Source organism: Oncorhynchus masou, chromosome 21 (genome assembly GCF_036934945.1).
Source record: "Oncorhynchus masou masou isolate Uvic2021 chromosome 21, UVic_Omas_1.1, whole genome shotgun sequence".
Lineage (NCBI taxonomy): Eukaryota > Metazoa > Chordata > Actinopteri > Salmoniformes > Salmonidae > Oncorhynchus > Oncorhynchus masou.
The window spans coordinates 842,334-860,505 of NC_088232.1; the positions used below are offsets into that span (position 1 = coordinate 842,334).

Consider the following 18,172-nt stretch of genomic DNA (forward strand, 5'->3'; position numbering starts at 1 on the left):
GAACCACAGAACATTACAATCAAAGCATGTGGCAGCTAGGGGAGTCAGGGCAATGATAAACCCTTATCTTCCCCTCTCAGTGAGTCTCACTCTAGCCCACCCTTCTCATCTCCCACTTCCCCTGAGGCTCCTGGGTGTTCTATATGTATAGAGAGAACTATGTCCTGTTGATGCAGTGAGTAAACACCTCAGCCCCCCCTGGTAGCCCCCTCTGGATGCCCCCCCTAGTATCCCCCCTGGTCCCCTGGTGCTGGGGGCCCCGTGCGGCCAGAGTCTTGTAGCAGCCAATAGCCAACATCACAGAATAGGACTCAGGGGGCCTACTGGCCAGCCTGCCGGATCTCAAGCCACTCTCTAATTGTCATAATGATTGTTTTATCCGCTAGCAGTTAGGTTTAATGATGATAAGACAGCAGGAGGGTCGTCCTGTGTTCCCTGTGGGCCTGTTTGCATGTCCATTCGCTGGGGTCCGCTTCACTCCCTGTAATCTCCGCTGTCCTCTTTCTAAAGGAACGGTGGGAGGCATGCGTGATAGATAAACTTCCTGTCCAAAAAGTGTGCCCCCTCCTCCTCCTCTTCCCCATTTCCCTATCTCTGGACACTATCATATCACTCTCAAATTCAAAAACTCCAGCTATCGCCTTGGATACGGATAAACATCATCAGGGGCCATATGTATTAACAGTTGCCTTTTAACTCACACAATGACCTTGATTACCTGGACAGGGGGAAAGATGATCCCAGATCAGTACTCCTTCTCTGAGACAGCTCTAGATGTAACTGTCTGTGAGCAGGGCTGGAGTCAATTCCATTTGATTTCCAGTCAATTCAGAAAAAGAAAAAAATCTAATTCCATTTCCAAATGTTCTTCATTGAAAAGCGTTGAAGAGAATTGGAATGTCATTGTACTTCCTGAATTGTCTAGAATTTAAATGGAATTGACCCCAAACTTGTCTGTGACACATAGCTAACCGTCAGTGGCAGAAGTGGATGTCTCCATTTAAAGTTATGTGGTAAGAGCTGGTAAGAGCTACAATAGCATTAACAGGTCCTAGCAGGTGAGAAATTGAAACTGAACCTGAAATTACATAGTAAATTATAGGCCATTTCAAAAGCTTAACAATCCTACACAGCTATAAAGATGTTTCCAACTACTGGCACTGGACCTGACGCTGCATGTCTATGGTGCACACTACTGAGGTTGAAATGATGCCTACATGGAATACTGCTCCACTACACCAATCCTCTCCCCGGCTTCCAAGACGACGTCGATAAAGAAAATGATGACTTCCTATTCAACTGTTGCCCAGAGGCTCTGCCAACACAAAGCTATGGAGGAGCGGGCGGGCGGTGATGATTGAATTTCTTCTTGATTCGCTCTCGTGGGTGTGCTGCACCTCTTCTCTCTTCTCCCACTTCTCTCGGAGAAGGTTCCAAACCAAACGGCAGTATATAACATATCTTTGAGGGGGGAGGCCAGCCAACCCGAGCCCCAGCTCCAGGCCCCTCTCTCCTCTTCTCCTCCCCTGTTCTCTGGAAGATAGATTTCCATGATGATGGGAGGTCAGAGCAGACCAGACTGAGTGAGTAAATGTCAGATAGGTGCTAATTCTTTTCAGAAGTACCAGACATACCAATGGTTTCCTGTCTCGAGGAAACTGCAGCGGAGAGGGAAGGGTGACGAGTACTTCTCGCGTGTGTGTGTTTGTGCACTGTGAACACAGTTCATCTCCTTAGACCCCTCGTTATTAGAACGGTCTCGACAGACACCAGATGTTTCTTTAGCAAACGAGGGTGGAGAGGGAAAGAGAGAGGGGGAGGGAGAGAGAGAGCGAGAGAATAGAGAGAGAATAGATAGAGAGAGAGAGCGAGGGATTAGAGAGAGAGAATAGATAGAGAGCGCGAGAGAATAGAGAGAGAATAGATAGAGGGAGAGAGAGTGAGAGAATAGATAGAGGGAGAGAGAGAGAGATTAGAGAGAGAATAGATAGAGAGAGAGCAAGAGATTAGAGAGAATAGATAGAGAGCGAGAGAATAGAGAGAATAGATACAGGGAGAGAGAGTGAGAGAATAGATAGAGGGAGAGAGAGAGCGAAAGAATAGAGAGCGAATAGAGAGAGAGAGAGAGAGAGAGAGAGAATAGAGAGGGAAAGAGAGAGAGAATAGAAGGAGAGAGAGAGAGAGAGAGAGAGAGAGAGAGAGAGAGAGAGAGAGATGGTATAGACAGGCTTGACCACTAAAAGACAGATACAGCTGGTCTTCCACTGTTGTGAGAGGGGCTATTGCTGGGTGAAATCATATCATACTATTTATCAAAATAAAGTATTGGCCAGTGACGTCTCAGTCTGATCGTTTTTCATCTTGTGGGAGTGTGCAGTGCTAACCTATATGGAAACAGCTTGGTGGGGGAGAGTAGAGTAACACTTAAAAGCAATTTATCCACCTTATACCAATTAGCAGCACATTAGCAATGTTCTCAACGTGTGTGCTAAGCTCATTGAAAGATAACAACGTGTGAGTTAGCCGTGGTGAGACAATTAATAAATAGCTGATGGTTTTCTTTAATTACTTAATGAAGTGTAGGACTGGCGAGCAGACTCCGGGGGGGGGGGGGTTAAGTCTGGAAGGAAGGGTCTTGGCTGGTCGGAATTATCAGACGAGAGAGGTAGGTCTTAGAAGGGGAAATGTTTGAGGAGTGTCCAAGACTGTGTTCCACTCTCTCTCCCTCTCCTCAATGTTTGCAACACAGAAATAAAACTACGTAAGTGTTGCTCCCCCTCTGTGTCCCTCCCTACATTGATAGTTAACCGCTTTGGTGTTAAAACTGGTGTTAAGGTACATTCACATTGAGAAGACATGGGGCGAACAAGTACCATCGCTTATATGTGAATTAGGGTTTGGAGCAGACTTCAGGTGCCCCGATGGGTCCTGGTCAAAAGTAGTGCACTATGTAGAGAATGGGGTGTCATTAGGGATGCGTGTTGTGTTCCTCACTGACCTTGAGTCCGGTCTGCACCAGCTTGTGGATGTCCAGGAAAGGCTCTTTCAGCAGCTCCATGTTATGGGTCAGCACCCGGACGAAGCCCTCCTTCTCCAGGACAAAGAGGCGCTGGGATCCGTCCCCACAGTGCACCACGGCTACTGGCTGCCTCAGCCCACTCAACACCACCTGGGCACAGTAGCAGTTGTGCTTGTGCTTCCTGGGCGGCCGGAGGAGGAACGAAAGGTCAAGGGTCGCAGACAGATAATCCCGTTGAGAAAGGAAAAGAAGGAGGGAGATGGAGAGAAGGAGAAAGAGCGAGAGTGAGCGTGAGAGACAGATCGAGAGAGCGAGAGAGAGCGAGAGAGAGCGAGGAGAGAGAGAAAGAAAGCGAGAGAGAGCGAGAGAGAGAGAGAGAGAGAGAGAGAGAGAGAGAGAGAAAGACAGAATATACCCCCACAATATACATACACTGATTGAGTTGACTTTGACAGTAAGTTAATACCAGTGATTTACAAAGTACGAGTGAAGCAATAGCATGACACGATGGGAAGGGTTGAGTAAGAGTATAGACACTTCCATAGGCAGTGACTTTGATTCATGTGCATTGGGCACACACACACACACACACACACACACACACACACACACACACACACACACACACACACACACACACACACACACACACACACATACATATGTCACTCCACGGGTGAATTTAGTGGAGCAATGCTTAAATGGGGGATGAGGGGTCTCCAGCTGTGCAACAAGTGTTGCGTAAAACCACAGTTCACATTTGATGTGGGAAACAGAACATTCAAACTCCATTATACAACATCGCAACGGCTAGCTAACACATGACGCTGATTCTCGCCTCTCACACACTTGTTTCAAGACATTCCCAATCCCTGGGCATAATTTGCCATTGAGTCTGAGTGAAGGATGGATATTCATTGGAGGAAAAAGGGTGTAAGTTCAGTTATCTCACCCCGTCAGTTTCCTGTCTGGTGCTATGCTGTCATCGTGACGCATGTGTCAAGTTCATACACACAGCAGATGTGCGCCCTCTCTATCTCTCTCTTTCGCTCCCTGTCTCTCTCTCTCTCTCTCTCTCTCTCTCTCTCCCTCACTCTGGCTCTCTCTCTCTCTCTCTCTCTCTCTCTCCCTCACTCTGGCTCTCTCTCTCTATCTCTCTCACTGCCACTCTCTCTCGCTCCCTGGCTCTCTCTCTATCTCTTCCCCTGCCTCTCTCTCTCGCTCCCTAGCTCTCTCTATCTCTCGCTCTACCTCTCTCTCTCTCCCTCGGGCCAGTTTTGAAGTGGGAGGTCTGATTAAGACTTACGATGTTAGATGACATCGGTGGTTAAAACCTGGCCCTCTCTCCTTGCTCATCATCTCTTGGCCGGCCCCAGGCGGAAGATGAGAAGGGGAGAGTCAGCTCAACAAGACTCCCTTTAGATGAGCGGCTGCCAACAGAAGCTCTATAGCTCTCCTCGGCCATCCCGGCCATCCATCCTAGAGTTCAGTGCAATTACAATTACAGTGCTCTTTAGCATAGCAAGTGGTCCTTACTAGAAACGACTAGAGGAGAACCCCATCAACCCCAGGAATGCAGACAGCACTTAGCTAGACATCATAGACAGACAGCATCAGCATGGTTTCTCTGGTCTGGTCTGGTCTGGTCTGGTCTGGTCTGGTCCGATCCGGCTCGAGACAGCAGGACGGTCAGTTGGTCACATGTCCAGCAGCAGCGCTCTTAGCTCGCGTCAGGGGGGCTCGAACGGGTCTACGTCCCAAATGGCACCCTATTCCCTATATGGTGTACTACTTTTCACCAGGGCCCATAGGACTAGTGCACTGCGTAGGGAATAGGGTGCCATTTGGGACGGAGACGGGGAGCTCAGAGGCTCTCTCTCCACCGGAGCAGACAAAAAAAAGTGGGAAAGTTTGTCTATGACGTACTGCTAGCTAGCGGTGAGGGAGGGCTGGGTAAGCATTTCCATTGTGTGGCCAAAGCCTGGCCCAATGCACCCTGAACAAACGGCAGGCTTTGGTGATGACTGGAGAGATGGGTGACGAGTAAGGTCATCCAGGCTTGGTATTGGCATGTCTCCCATGACCCTGGTTCATAGTACATATTGCCTGGGGCGAGACCGGTGGTGGTGGCCAATCAAAGTGACACACTGGGTTCAGAGTGAGGAGATGCCACGATACACACTATGGCCTCTCTTTCCTCAACTCACTGAAAGTGTCCTTTTTGGATGGTGAACTCAATATTTAAAAAGCATACCTTAAATGCACTCTTACTAAAGAGATTTTGAAAGTGAAACGCTACAAACCTGTTGATGTCTTCGACTTTCTCATCTCCCAAGTAGTTGGAGTCCTGTCCCCGTGTTTGCTTTCTGTGGAAATCTGGGAAGCACAGGCCTCCGTCCCGCCGTCCGTAGTATTGACAGAACTCATCCACATCGGCTTGGAACAGCTCTGAAAAACACCATGGACACAGACAACGGCCCGCAGGCAGAGAAAGACGATTCAATTCAAGTGACATCACGCCTCGTTCAAACCATGATGCAACATCATCCAATTTACCAGCGAGCTGAAGCTAAATCCCCTCCTAGTTAGTCGCCCTTAATTCATGTTTACGCAGCTTTAGTTCCTTAAGTCTTCATACAGTTGTTTTTGAGAGTTGTGCTGAATGAGCCAAACCAAATCCTGGCTAGGCCTGGGCTGAACAAGTGAAGAAACGCTTGGCCAGACAGGCCAACTGGGTTAGATCTGAGCAGAATGTGAGGAATATGCTGTTCCGACTGCTCCTCAGGTCTTCAACTCTGCAGCATGCACCACTGAGGCCCCATCCATCTTTACCTTTATCCTTTGACCCCTGTTGCTATGGCTGTTTGACCCCTGTTGCTATACCTCGCAGCTCTACCTCACGTGGGTGACTGCTGTGGATACCTAATAGCTTTCCAGATATTTGGAATACTAAGTAAAACATAGGCTGAAATTCTCATACAATTAAAGCACTGTTAGGGGCCAGTGCCAAATGGCACCCTATTCCCTATATAGTGCACTACTTTTGACCAGTACCTATTTGGGCCACAGCCTAGATGCATTCGCCCTCCTCAGCCCAGTGGCAGGCACATGGGCACAGCATGTGAAATGTGAGAAACTCTAATTCAAAACTGACCATGTTTAATTAACAGCCCAGTCTTCCAAACACTAACGTTGCACATTTTTTAGGGATAGAAATATTCTGTCTGCCTCAAAACCCAAATCAAGAAATGATGTTCCCAAATGTTGATTGATTGTGTTCCACTGCTTGCTTGTGCTTTGGGGAAGTTCAAAACAAAAATGTCCACATCACACGGTTATTTCCCAAGACCACCTTGATTTCTCTAGGAGCTGCTAGTTGTACTAGAGCTAAAGTTGGTTCAACACCAGGGTCTGGGGCACAAAGTAATCTGGGAATATATCCTCATTAGACACAGCAGCCCCAACACCGCCTGATTGGCCACCTTCAGAGACCCACAGTCACAACATTATTCCAAGATTCTAGGAACCCCCCCCCCCCCCCTTTCTTATTGTGCTAGCTGGGCAAAACCACGAACAGGGTGAAAAGAACGCAAGCAAGCAGCGTATCTTAAAACCTGCCCGTGACCTAAAAACAACCATGCCAATATTGTTTCCCTTAACACAACCCTCAGAGGGGCGGAGGAGGAGAGCAAACACAGCAGTGATAAAAACACAAACAGGACAGTCTCTCCCCTCTTTCATCTCGCTCTCCGGCCCCCACACATCCCTCCCTCCATCCTGCCCCCCCCCCCACACCGACCACAAGGCTGACCACACTACCACTGGAGGTGATAGGATATCCCATGAAACATCTAAATACAACACGGAGATCAAACACACACTCAGAACACACACTCAGAACACACACACACATACACAAACACTCCCAGGCCTATGCCACCCACCTACTTTGTGCCTGCAGTTATCTTAACCATGCTGGTCCCAGGACCTCAGATGCAGAGGGGAGGGAGGGAGGGAGGGAGGGAGGGAGGGAGGGAGGGAGGGAGGGAGGGAGGGAGGGAGGGAGGGAGGGAGGGGGAGGGAGGGAGGGAGGGAGGGAGGGAGACCTCTAGGTTAAAGTGAGACTCAGGCCGTAAATGTCTTTATGGAGAAATGAGGGATAAGTACACAGCCTAATGGGGAGCTGGAGAGGGAGTTTCACGGGAGCAGGAGGACATTTAAAGACACAGTAAAGGCTACCGTCCAGGTTTAATACTGTTGGTCAGCACTTTGCATGTGTCGATGCAAAGTACAGTTCTGGAAGGGTTCTGAATTTCATCTTTTGTGATACATACTGTACATGCGCCCAAAAAACTCATGTTTGCCAGTGCTTTATATTTGAGATTTAATTAAACATGTTCTTAAGAGGCAATAGTGATTACTACAAATGCATATTACAGTTGAACAGAAAACCAACAAATTGTAGAAAAAACGTTGCTTAACCTCCCCCCAAAATATACATAAGGACACAAATCCAGAAAGGGACTCTTAAATCCATAGGGGGAAAAACCTCTGTCTGCATCCAGAATGATATGTACTTAGAGGGCCATCTAATTTTAGACAATTTATGGTTAACTACTTCCATAAACATGTGGCACCGAGCACTGCATTCTCTCTCCCTCTCTCTCCCTCCACACTATGTACCAGTTTTATTGTACTGGCCTGGTGGGAAAAGAGAGAGAGAGGGAGAGAGAGAGGAGAGAGAGAGAGAGAGAGAGAGAGAGAGAGAGAGAGAAAGAGACAGAGAGAGAAAGACAGATAGAAAGAGAGAGAGAGAGAGAGAGAGAGAGAGAGGGAGAGAGAGAGAGAGAGAGAGAGAGAGAGAGAGAGAGAGAGAGAGAGAGAGAGAGAGAGAGAGAGAGAGGGAGAGAGAGAGAGAGAGAGAGAGAGAAAGAGACAGAGAGAGAAAGAGAGAGACAGAGAGAGAGAGAGAGAAAGAAAGAAAGAAAGAAAGAAAGAAAGAAAGAAAGAAAGAAAGAAAGAAAGAAAGAAAGAAAGAAAGAAAGAGGGGAAAAGACCTCTGTCCACATCCCAGGCAGTGAGCTAGCGCTATAGTTCTACTTCCATCTGGTTGTCTTCCAACACAACCTGGGTGGCCACCCAAAGTACTTGACATCTTGATGCACTTCAGCAGCTTTACATATACACAACCTTTGTAGAAAAATAAATGTGTCATTCGTCACCACATATGCTGATCTGTGTAGAGGGGGAGTAAGGGAGGGAAGGATTGATGGGGGGGGGGGGGGTGACTGACTCCTTCTCTGGCTCAAGCTCCTGGTATGAAGCTCTGGGTTTAACTCTAAGCTTTCACTGCTGTCTGTCAGCTCACTGGCTGCTCTCTCTCTCTCTCTCTCTCTCTCTCTCTCTCTCTCTCTCTCTCTCTCTCCCCCTCTCTCTCTCTCTCTCCATCTCTCTCTCTCCCTCTCTCTCACCATCTCTCTCTGTCCATCTCTCTCTATCCCTCTCTCTCTCTGCCGAATACAACAGGCGTTGACCTTACAGTGAAATGCTTACTTACAAGCCCTTAACCAACAATGCAGTTTTATGAAAAATAAGAGTTAAGAAAAAGACAATAGCGAGGCTATATACAGGTGGTACCGGTACCGAGTCAATATGCGGGGGTACAGGTTAGTCGAGGTAATTGAGGTAATATGTACATGGGGAGGGGGGTTGATGTTGATAGTGCTGGTGGTGTAGAGCCACCACATGTGTGGTTGAAACTGTTCTCTGTTCAGCAAACGCAAGCAGATTTAATCTGCCGTGGCGACACAGATAGGAAGAAGAATTGGCTGGGGGCAAGCAGTGCCGTTTGATCACAAGGAATGTGCACTTCACTGGGAGGCACGGCAGGCAGGTAACAGCCCTTCAAAGGCCCTACTTCTGAGGACGGAGCTTTCAGGGAGGGCGGCCTATCAAGCAGGTCTCCTATCATCTCACAATACCATCCTATCTAGGAGGAAAGTGCATGTCTAGTCATCTCCATGTCATCTCCTCGCTTATTCCACATCGGGAGGAGACTCCCTCCGGGGCTGGCGTTGCCTTGCCTACACGTACGGGGGAGCAGTTTGAGGGACGAGGCGAGGCCCAGGTCCAGCGAGGCAGCTCTGATTGTGTTTACGTTCCATCGAATTTATCACCAAGGAAAACAAACTGATGGTGTGAGTGGCGTTTTTGAAACAGGCCGTAGTTTGTGTGTGTCTGAGGCTGTGTGAGGAGCTCCCTTGGTGGCACGAGGTGTCAGAGCCGGTCATGTCTAGACTGTAGCCAGGGTGCTTACAGCTTACACATCCCCAAACAGCACACAGCACCGTCAGGGGGCTGACGTCAGCCAGGGCAGCTCAGGAGGGCTTGCCAAAGAAGGACGGGGCCAAGGAAGGAAAGGGTCATAAAATCAATCATTTTCAGCTCTCTGGCAGATTGTAGGGGCTTTGTTTAGGGCGTGTGGGTACGTGTGTGTGTGTATATGTGTGTGCGCGCGTGCGCATGCGTGTGTACACAATTTCCATAGATTGAGGAAGAGTTTGAGTAAATGTGAGTAAAGAAAAGTAATGTTCCTTAAAACACATCTACAACCAGTCCAAGTGGGACTAAAAATACTGACAATCCTGCCACACTCAGAAATTTATAAGAAATCCACAAGTATTTACACATTTGCACAATTCGGCAAGCGCAATAAAACAACGTCTTGTACCGGGTTGGTTTAACCTGCAGTCTGAGGGATGAGAGAGAGGGTGGGAGGGAGAGAGAGAGAGAGGGAGGGGGGAGAGAGAGTTACAGAGACACACAGAGAGAGAGAGAGATACAGAGACACAGAGAGAGAGAGACAGAGAGAGAGACAGAGAGAGAGGGGAGAGAGAGAGAGACAGAGAGAGAGAGAGAGAGGGGGAGAGAGAGATACAGAGACAGAGAGAGAGGGGGGAGAGTGAGAGAGAGAGACAGAGAGAGAGGGAGAGAGAGAGAGAGGGGGAGAGAGAGATACAGAGACAGAGAGAGAGAGAGAGAGAGATACAGACAGAGAGAGAGAGGGGGGAGAGCGAGAGAGAGACAGAGAGAGAGAGTGAGAGGGAGAGAGAGAGACAGAGATACAGAGAGAGAGATACAGAGAGAGAGAGAGAGAGAGTGAGAGGGAGAGAGATACAGAGAGAGAGAGCGAGTGAGAGAGAGAGAGAGAGAGAGAGAGAGAGAGAGAGAGAGAGAGAGAGAGAGTGAGAGGGAGAGAGATACAGAGAGAGAGAGAGAGAGAGAGAGAGAGAGAGAGAGAGAGAGAGAGAGAGAGAGAGAGAGAGAGCTCCTGATTGCCAGGTCTAAAGTGTGTAGTCAGACTAATTAACAAAGTGCTAGGCTGATGGCTGCAGCAGGCTACGTCTGCCAGCCAGGGTGGGTAGACCCAGTGTATGGGTGCGTGAGGCAGGCAGGCTCTACCACCAAGTGGAGGTGAGGTCAGATGAGGTAAGCCTACATATATAAATATTCCTTCTTGAGTCCTTACGCTCCACTGCGTCTTGCATAAGTAAAACCAAGCTACCTATATGTTCAACACTGTTTGCTGACTTTGAATTGGGGACCTTGATGAGACCTGCTCAGAACTGTAATATTTCCTTATTCAGACATTAGTCTGTATGTAGTGTGTCTAGAAGTCAGTAAGAGAGAGAGAGTGAGTGAGATTGAGGGAGAGAGTGAGTGAGATTGAGAGAGTGTGAGAGAGAGAGAGCGAGTAAGAGAGATTTGTGTTCATATGTGTGCCTCACTCCACTTATACAGTGCAAGCACTGACTGAGGTAGTGATGGCACTATCATCATCCTTCTTGGTTACCTGGTATAACTCAGTGGTAGGTGTAGTAGAATGGTTACCTGGTATATCTTAGTGGTAGGTGTAGTAGAATGGTTACCTGTATATCTTAGTGGTAGGTGTAGTAGAATGGTTACCTGTATATCTTAGTGGTAGGTGTAGTAGAATGGTTACCTGGTATATCTTAGTGGTAGGTGTAGTAGAATGTTTACCTGTATATCTTAGTGGTAGGTGTAGTAGAATGGTTACCTGTATATCTTAGTGGCAGGTGTAGTAGAATGGTTACCTGTATATCTTAGTGGTAGGTATAGTAGAATGGTTACCTGGTATAACTTAGTGGTAGGTGTAGTAGAATGGTTACCTGTATATCTTAGTGGTAGGTGTAGTAGAATGGTTACCTGGTATAACTCAGTGGTAGGTGTAGTAGAATGGTTACCTGGTATATCTTAATGGTAGGTGTAGTAGAATGGTTACCTGGTATAACTCAGTGGTAGGTGTAGTAGAATGTTTACCTGTATATCTTAGTGGTAGGTGTAGTAGAATGGTTACGTGGTATATCTTAGTGGTAGGTGTAGTAGAATGGTTACCTGTATATCTTAGTGGTAGATGTAGTAGAATGGTTACCTGTATATCTTAGTGGTAGGTGTAGTAGAATGGTTACCTGGTATAACTCAGTGGTAGGTGTAGTAGAATGGTTACCTGTATATCTTAGTGGTAGGTATAGTAGAATGGTTACCTGGTATATCTTAGTGGTAGGTATAGTATAATGGTTACCTGGTATATCTTAGTGACAGGTGTAGTAGAATGGTTACCTGGTATAACTCAGTGGTAGGTGTAGTAGAATGGTTACCTGGTATAACTCTGTGGTAGGTGTAGTAGAATGGTTACCTGGTATAACTCTGTGGTAGGTGTAGTAGAATGGTTACCTGGTATATCTTAGTGGTAGGTATAGTAGAATGGTTACCTGGTATAGCTTAGTGACAGGTGTAGTAGAATGGTTACCTGGTATAACTCAGTGGTAGGTATAGTAGAATGGTTACCTGGTATATCTTAGTGACAGGTGTAGTAGAATGGTTACCTGGTATATCTTAGTGGTAGGTATAGTAGAATGGTTACCTGGTATAGCTTAGTGACAGGTGTAGTAGAATGGTTACCTGGTATAACTCAGTGGTAGGTATAGTAGAATGGTTACCTGGTATATCTTAGTGGTAGGTATAGTAGAATGGTTACCTGGTATATCTTAGTGACAGGTGTAGTAGAATGGTTACCTGGTATATCTTAGTGGTAGGTGTAGTACAATGGTTACCTGGTATGTGTCCGCGGCAGGTATAGTAGAACTCTCGGCAGTAGTCCTGGCAGAGGCGTGGCAGGTGGGGTTCTCTGAGGGGGACCTTGTCCGACTCGGGGGAGTGGAACAGCACTTGGGCATTGGGCGAACAGTGTGCACACTTGATCTCCTCCAGGAGACGGCTGCACTCCGTGTTATTGGTGGAGAAGATCTAGGGGGAGGGACCACACGCAACAAGGAACAATGACTGATTAAAATACGGACTTAGTGAGCATGAAAGTTTTACACCTCAACATGGCTTGTAATTTGATGGCATGTCAGCGATATTGTAAAATTAGGCCCGGGGGGTGTTGTATATGGCCAATTTACCACGGCTAAGGGCTGTTCTTATGCACGAACCAACGCAGAGTACCTGGACACAGCCCTTAACCGTGGTATATTGGCCATATACCACAAACTCCTGAGGTGCGTTATTGTAAAAATACATATTTTGTCATACGCGTGGTATACGGTCTGATATCCCATGGCTTTCAGCCAATCAGCATTCAGGGCTCGAACCACCCAGTTAATAATAAACATTATTGTAAGACATTAGCATGGAGATGATATAACCTAACTTTAATTAACCACCGCTGCAGCTTTATTGATGGTACACGGAAAAATATTCTCCAGAGAAACTAAGCCCACATCAAAATTAGACCTGATTACCTTTTAATGTCACTTTTTAAACCCAGAATACGCGGCACATTCTGAGAAAAAAGATTCTCTCCCTCACAACTTGTTTACCTAAGTGCACAAACAGTTAAGTTCAAATTACATTTCATATGTCAGGGCGGCTGGGGCCAAAATGGATGGAGCCGAATTAGAGGGTTTGAAACGTTACTTAGGTCGCTAAACAAAAGTAAACAAGAGATTTAGGCCCCAGAAATTAGCAGGGATTATTTACGTAGCAAATTAGGTGTAATAAAACACAACATAATCTGTCCTGCATCCAGACATGTGTGCTGCTTAGGCAGCAGGCAGGCTGGTAGTGCTTTGCACTGTGTGAGGTCCGTCCGTGTGTAAACACCAATTTAGAGATAGACAGGCACATCATTCCCGCACTGGTATCAACAAATTAGCAGTCTGTCCTAGTCAATTAGGCCTACAGACCTGGGTCCAACATATGGACACCTCCCTCTCTCTCTCTCTCTCTCTCTCTCTCTCTCAGTTCAACAATAACCTGACTAGGTCTGGAAGAGAAAGCTGTTTCTTAAGGATACGGCCACCCTGCGGTCGTGTTTGAGACCGTTTTCTGACCACAGGTTGAACACAGGCCCTTTGGTTGTTTTATAGCCCCTCAGGACCACGACTAGAGATGGCCAAAGAATGTTTGTTCTACTCCTCTTACCGGGACATTGTAAAACACGGGTGATTAGAACTTGCCAGAAGCACACACAGAGGTTGATAAACCCGGCTATAAACAAGCAATAAATATACTAATAAACATACTAATAAATATACTCATACTAATACTATACTAATAAAGAGTGCAGAGCAGCTAAAAGCCGTTAGCCTTTAGAAGTGTTGACAGGTCAGCATTAGGCAGGGTAGGCTTAGCTTGGGCTAAAACCTGGTTGTCCATGTCTGTGTGTTTTAACTTACTCTCGCTCTGTAACTGTAGTGGTCAGGTGTGGCTCAGTTGGTAAGAGATTGACGCCAACAACGGCAGGGACGTGGGTTTAATCCCTGCAGGATACAGATACTAAAACGTATCCACTCACTGTATTCTAAGTCATTTTGGATAACAGTGTCTGCTAAGTGGTAACAGTATATGTTACTATACTAATACTAGTACTAACCCCTCCAAATATATGCGAGTACTACTGCCGTGGGCATGCCTAACCGCCCGCCCTCCTGCTCTAAATTGCCCATTGATTCGGCGTGCCATGGGCTGGCACACATTCCATGGAGAGGAGCATTTGTGGGCTCTCTGCCATACCCTGTGCCCATATGTTGCTGGGATGGGCTCCAATGTTGCCATCACCACAAACCAGAACAAGAGGACCTTTGTTTGTTGTGTTTAGCAGCAAAATTTCACCGCCGACTCGCTACTCAAAAGCAGAGAAAGAGAAATTCTCAGTCAGTAGGCTCGATCCTGGTCTGTACAAGCGCTATTATAGCATTACTGGGGGAACAGAAATGCAAGGGACACAAGTCTCCGGAGGTAAACAAACCGACCCACACACGCGCACAACATCCATCTGTGTGACATACCTTGGCATGTGGGGGGAAATGTGTTGTAACACATCAATAACACAAGATTGCCAATTCACATGGACAGCCCAAATGCAAAATGCATTTCCATAAGCTCCTTTATGGTGGTCGTTGTCCTCCTCACAGAGACGTGATCACAAAGCCAGACGTGTAAGTAGCTCACTGTAGAGGAGCAGCTGTTACAGGAGGACTCATTTCTTTGATAGGATCGGCACAATGGCTTTTGTCAGTAAAATTGCCGGAACAAACATATCAATGCACAAAGGTCACACTTGAAAACATTTGCTTGTCATTCAATCTTAGACAATGTGGGCTGCACAAGCCTCATAAGGTCTCACCATCAGGAATCACAGGGTGTGTGAGAGAGAGAGAGAGAGACAGAGAGAGAGAGAGAGAGAGGCAGTCCACCACACATAGCCCCTATAGAGAAAAGTGGCTGTGCTGTAGGCAACACTAAGAGTGGTGTTAAAAATCTTAAACAAAACTCTTGCCCTTTGGGAATAGGTGTAAGTTAGTGAGGGGTGGGTGTGAGAGGGGGGAGTGAAGGACAAATAATACCCTCTCAGCAGCCTTAACACTTGGACAGAGTCGAGGGACTGAACAGGGAGACTGATGTTCTCCAGCTTCACCAATTAGTGAAACTAACAAACACAATGGTGTTGTTATTTTTTTGCCATAAGCAAAAAGAGCTCTGTGTGTGGGCAGTGTAGTAGGGAGGAGAAGTCGAAGTTATTTTTGTTCCGTACAGGGTTTTTCCTCCTATTTGCATGACTTGAGCAAATTAAATGACGCAATATGGTTTTTGTCACAACACAAAGTGAGATACCACCCAGCCGCATAAGTCGATTAGTTGGGAGCGGTTTACATGAGAATATGGCGAATTCTACCGTGAACTCCACGTAGCCTATGAATACTGTTAAAGATTTATCCATGCAGTTAAACATGACGATAATTAATAATTTGTCTATAACGGACATCAGCGTAGGCTATGTACAGTAAACGCGCACATGGTGTGCAGGAACTGATTGGAAAGAAGAAACACGTAAAAACATGCAACATTGTTGCAAAATACATTCTAAGTGCGGTGACAAACATGCCACACGTGCGCATAACCGCGGTGTGGGATGCAAAGAATAACTTAGTATAATTGAACGATAGCCAACGGTGCTGACTCCCTTGGACTGCGCTCGTGTGGTGTTATTTTGAAGCGCGGGGATGAACGTAAAAGGTTATAACATAACCATGGTAACACTGTAACGCGTTGGACACGCTCGAGACCAACAATCAGGAGGCTTATATCATTTCCCACTTTTAAACAACATAGTTGGCTGATAAATCAGGTTCATTTGTTTTTACAGTTTTGTGGATTTTCTACATATTTAATGTGACTGATAAAGAAACCTCAAAAAAACAGCATAGAGTAGCAGGACAGTTGAATTTTCCCCTCACAGTCCCACCTCCCTCATATATCGTTAATTCTACTACTGTCAACAACAAGTCGAAAAGACACACAACGCAGTACATACATTCCCCGGGGCGTTTGGCTTTAGCCTACAGACAGCTCTCACAATGAAAGAATGCAACGAGCCCAACATACCCTGGCATCACGCCGGTGGACTATCTGATAAGCAGCACGCCTGGTTGGGCAGCATGACACACGAGGGTACAACCTGTGACAAACTTCCCCGCTGCTTGCATCGCTGTCCACTGACAGTTTTCTTTCCCTCTTCTTCAGACGCTTGGGCATGCTCCCGTCGTAACATCTCCTTCTCCTCGGGCTTATTTCCCCCTTCTCGCCAAATTTCGAATCCCCACATTCCCAAACGTTGACTGCAATAGCCAACACGAGAACAAATTTCAAATGTCTCATATTGAAAAAACGTAGGAACCAAAAGATGTGAGAGAAATCACTGTTGAAAGCAACGGTGCAAACCTACAAAATACTCTATTCTCTATATTTATATAGACCTATATGCTGTATCACAGGTAAACGATTATAATAATTTAGTTTAATAAAGGTATACGCATAAAGTAATCAGAATTAAATATTTGCTAAAGAAAAAAATGTTATTTAAAATAAATTAATGGTAGTGCTGGTTATGATGGCATACCCCAGAAATACACATTTTTCTCTAGTAAAGAAAACAAAGCAAAGAATAAGCAAACTCTGAGAATTGCAGTAAGCTTAATTTGTGTCCTTCCTTCTGATTTAAAATCCGTTTCAGCACAGTGCATTGGGTCAAAAAAGTAAGCACAAAATTGTCTCTCACTAGATCCTCAGAGCGCTCACATGTTTCCCCTTGCTCTTTCCTCCTTCTTTTTAACCAGCGCGCGAGAAGAGGAGCGAGCACAGTGACGTAGGATAGCACGAGTGCGCGCACTTGGCTGTACACTACTGTGGAACGGAACGATGAATACCTGGCTGTCAGCACTGGACGGGCTGTCGACCGACATTAGCCTACAGAAGATTTGAAGAGGTGAGATTGAGAAGTCAAGTGCACTTGAGAATACATTCTAGAAGTGATTCTTTCTAGGATTGTAAAGTCTTCTACATATGTCGTTTCATGTGTATTCTGCATCCCCTATCTATAGCACTTACTTGATTATATATTTTGAGAATGTGATCTACATAATGGCAAGCATTAGCCAACACTAGGTTACATATCTTAATGTAAAAGTAAACACCAATCCCCCCACCAATTCTCTGAAACATTAACATACATTATTTGTATTTGTATTAATTATGGATCCCTCTTCCTGGGGTCCAACAAAATTAAGGCAGTTTCTACAAGAAAAACAACTGACAATACATTCACAGATTTCACAACACACCGTGTGCCCTCAGGCCCCTACTCCACCACTACCACATATCTACAGTACAAAATGTAATTGTACATGTGTGTATAGTGCATATGTTATCATGTGTGTATAGTGCGTATGTTATCATGTGTGTATAGTGCGTATGTTATCATGTGTGTATAGTGTGTGTGTGTGTGTGTGTGTGTGTGTGTGTGTGTGTGTGTGTGTGTGTGTGTGTGTGTGTGTGTGTGTGTGTGTGTGTGTGTGTGTGTGTGTGTGTGTGTGTATGTCTGTGCCTATGTTTGTGTTGCTTTACAGTTCCCGCTGTTCCATAAGGTGTATTTTTATCTGTTTTTTTAAGTCTAATTTTACTGCTTGCATTAATTACTTGATGTGAAATAGAGTTTCATGTATCCATGGCTCTATGTAGTACTGTGCGCCTCCCATAGTCTGTTCTGGACTCTGGGACTGTGAAGAGACCTCTTGTGGCATGTCTTGTGGGGTATGCATGGGTGTCCGAGCTGTGCACCAGTAGTTCAAACAGACAGCTCAGTGCATTCAACATGACTATACCTCACAAAAATACAAATAGTGATGAAGTCAATCTCTCCTCCACTTTGAGCCAAGAGAGATTGACATGCATATTATTAATATTACCTCTCTGTGTACATCCAAGGGCCAGCCTTGCTGCCCTGTTCTGAACCAATTGCAATTTTCCTAAGTCCCTTTTTGTGGCACCTGACCACACGACTGAACAGTAGTCCAGGTGCGACAAAACTAGATCCTGTAGGATCTGCCTTGTTGGCAGTACTGTCAAGAAGGCAGAGCAGCACCTTATCATGGACTTACTTCTCCCCATCTTAACTACTGTTGTGTCCGTATGTTCTGACCATGGCAGTTTACAATCCAGGGTAACTCCAAGCAGTTTAGTCACCTCAGCTTACTCAATTTTCACATGATTTATTACAAGATTTAGCTGAGG

At 46.1% G+C, this 18,172-nt stretch overlaps 1 protein-coding gene across 1 annotated transcript in view; it reads right to left on the reverse strand.

Annotated features, from left to right (window-relative positions):
* LOC135507566 (hedgehog-interacting protein-like) overlaps positions 1-16,697 on the reverse strand; it is a 49,841-nt gene extending 33,144 nt beyond the window's left edge. The window contains exons 1-4 of the mRNA XM_064927084.1: positions 15,989-16,697; positions 12,154-12,346; positions 5,323-5,467; positions 2,999-3,200 (exon numbers count right to left, since the gene is read on the reverse strand). Coding sequence (XP_064783156.1) covers positions 2,999-3,200; positions 5,323-5,467; positions 12,154-12,346; positions 15,989-16,261 — 813 coding nt within the window. The 5' untranslated portion in view covers positions 16,262-16,697. The remainder of the gene's footprint in view (positions 1-2,998; positions 3,201-5,322; positions 5,468-12,153; positions 12,347-15,988) is intronic.
* Positions 16,698-18,172: the final 1,475 nt, after the last annotated feature.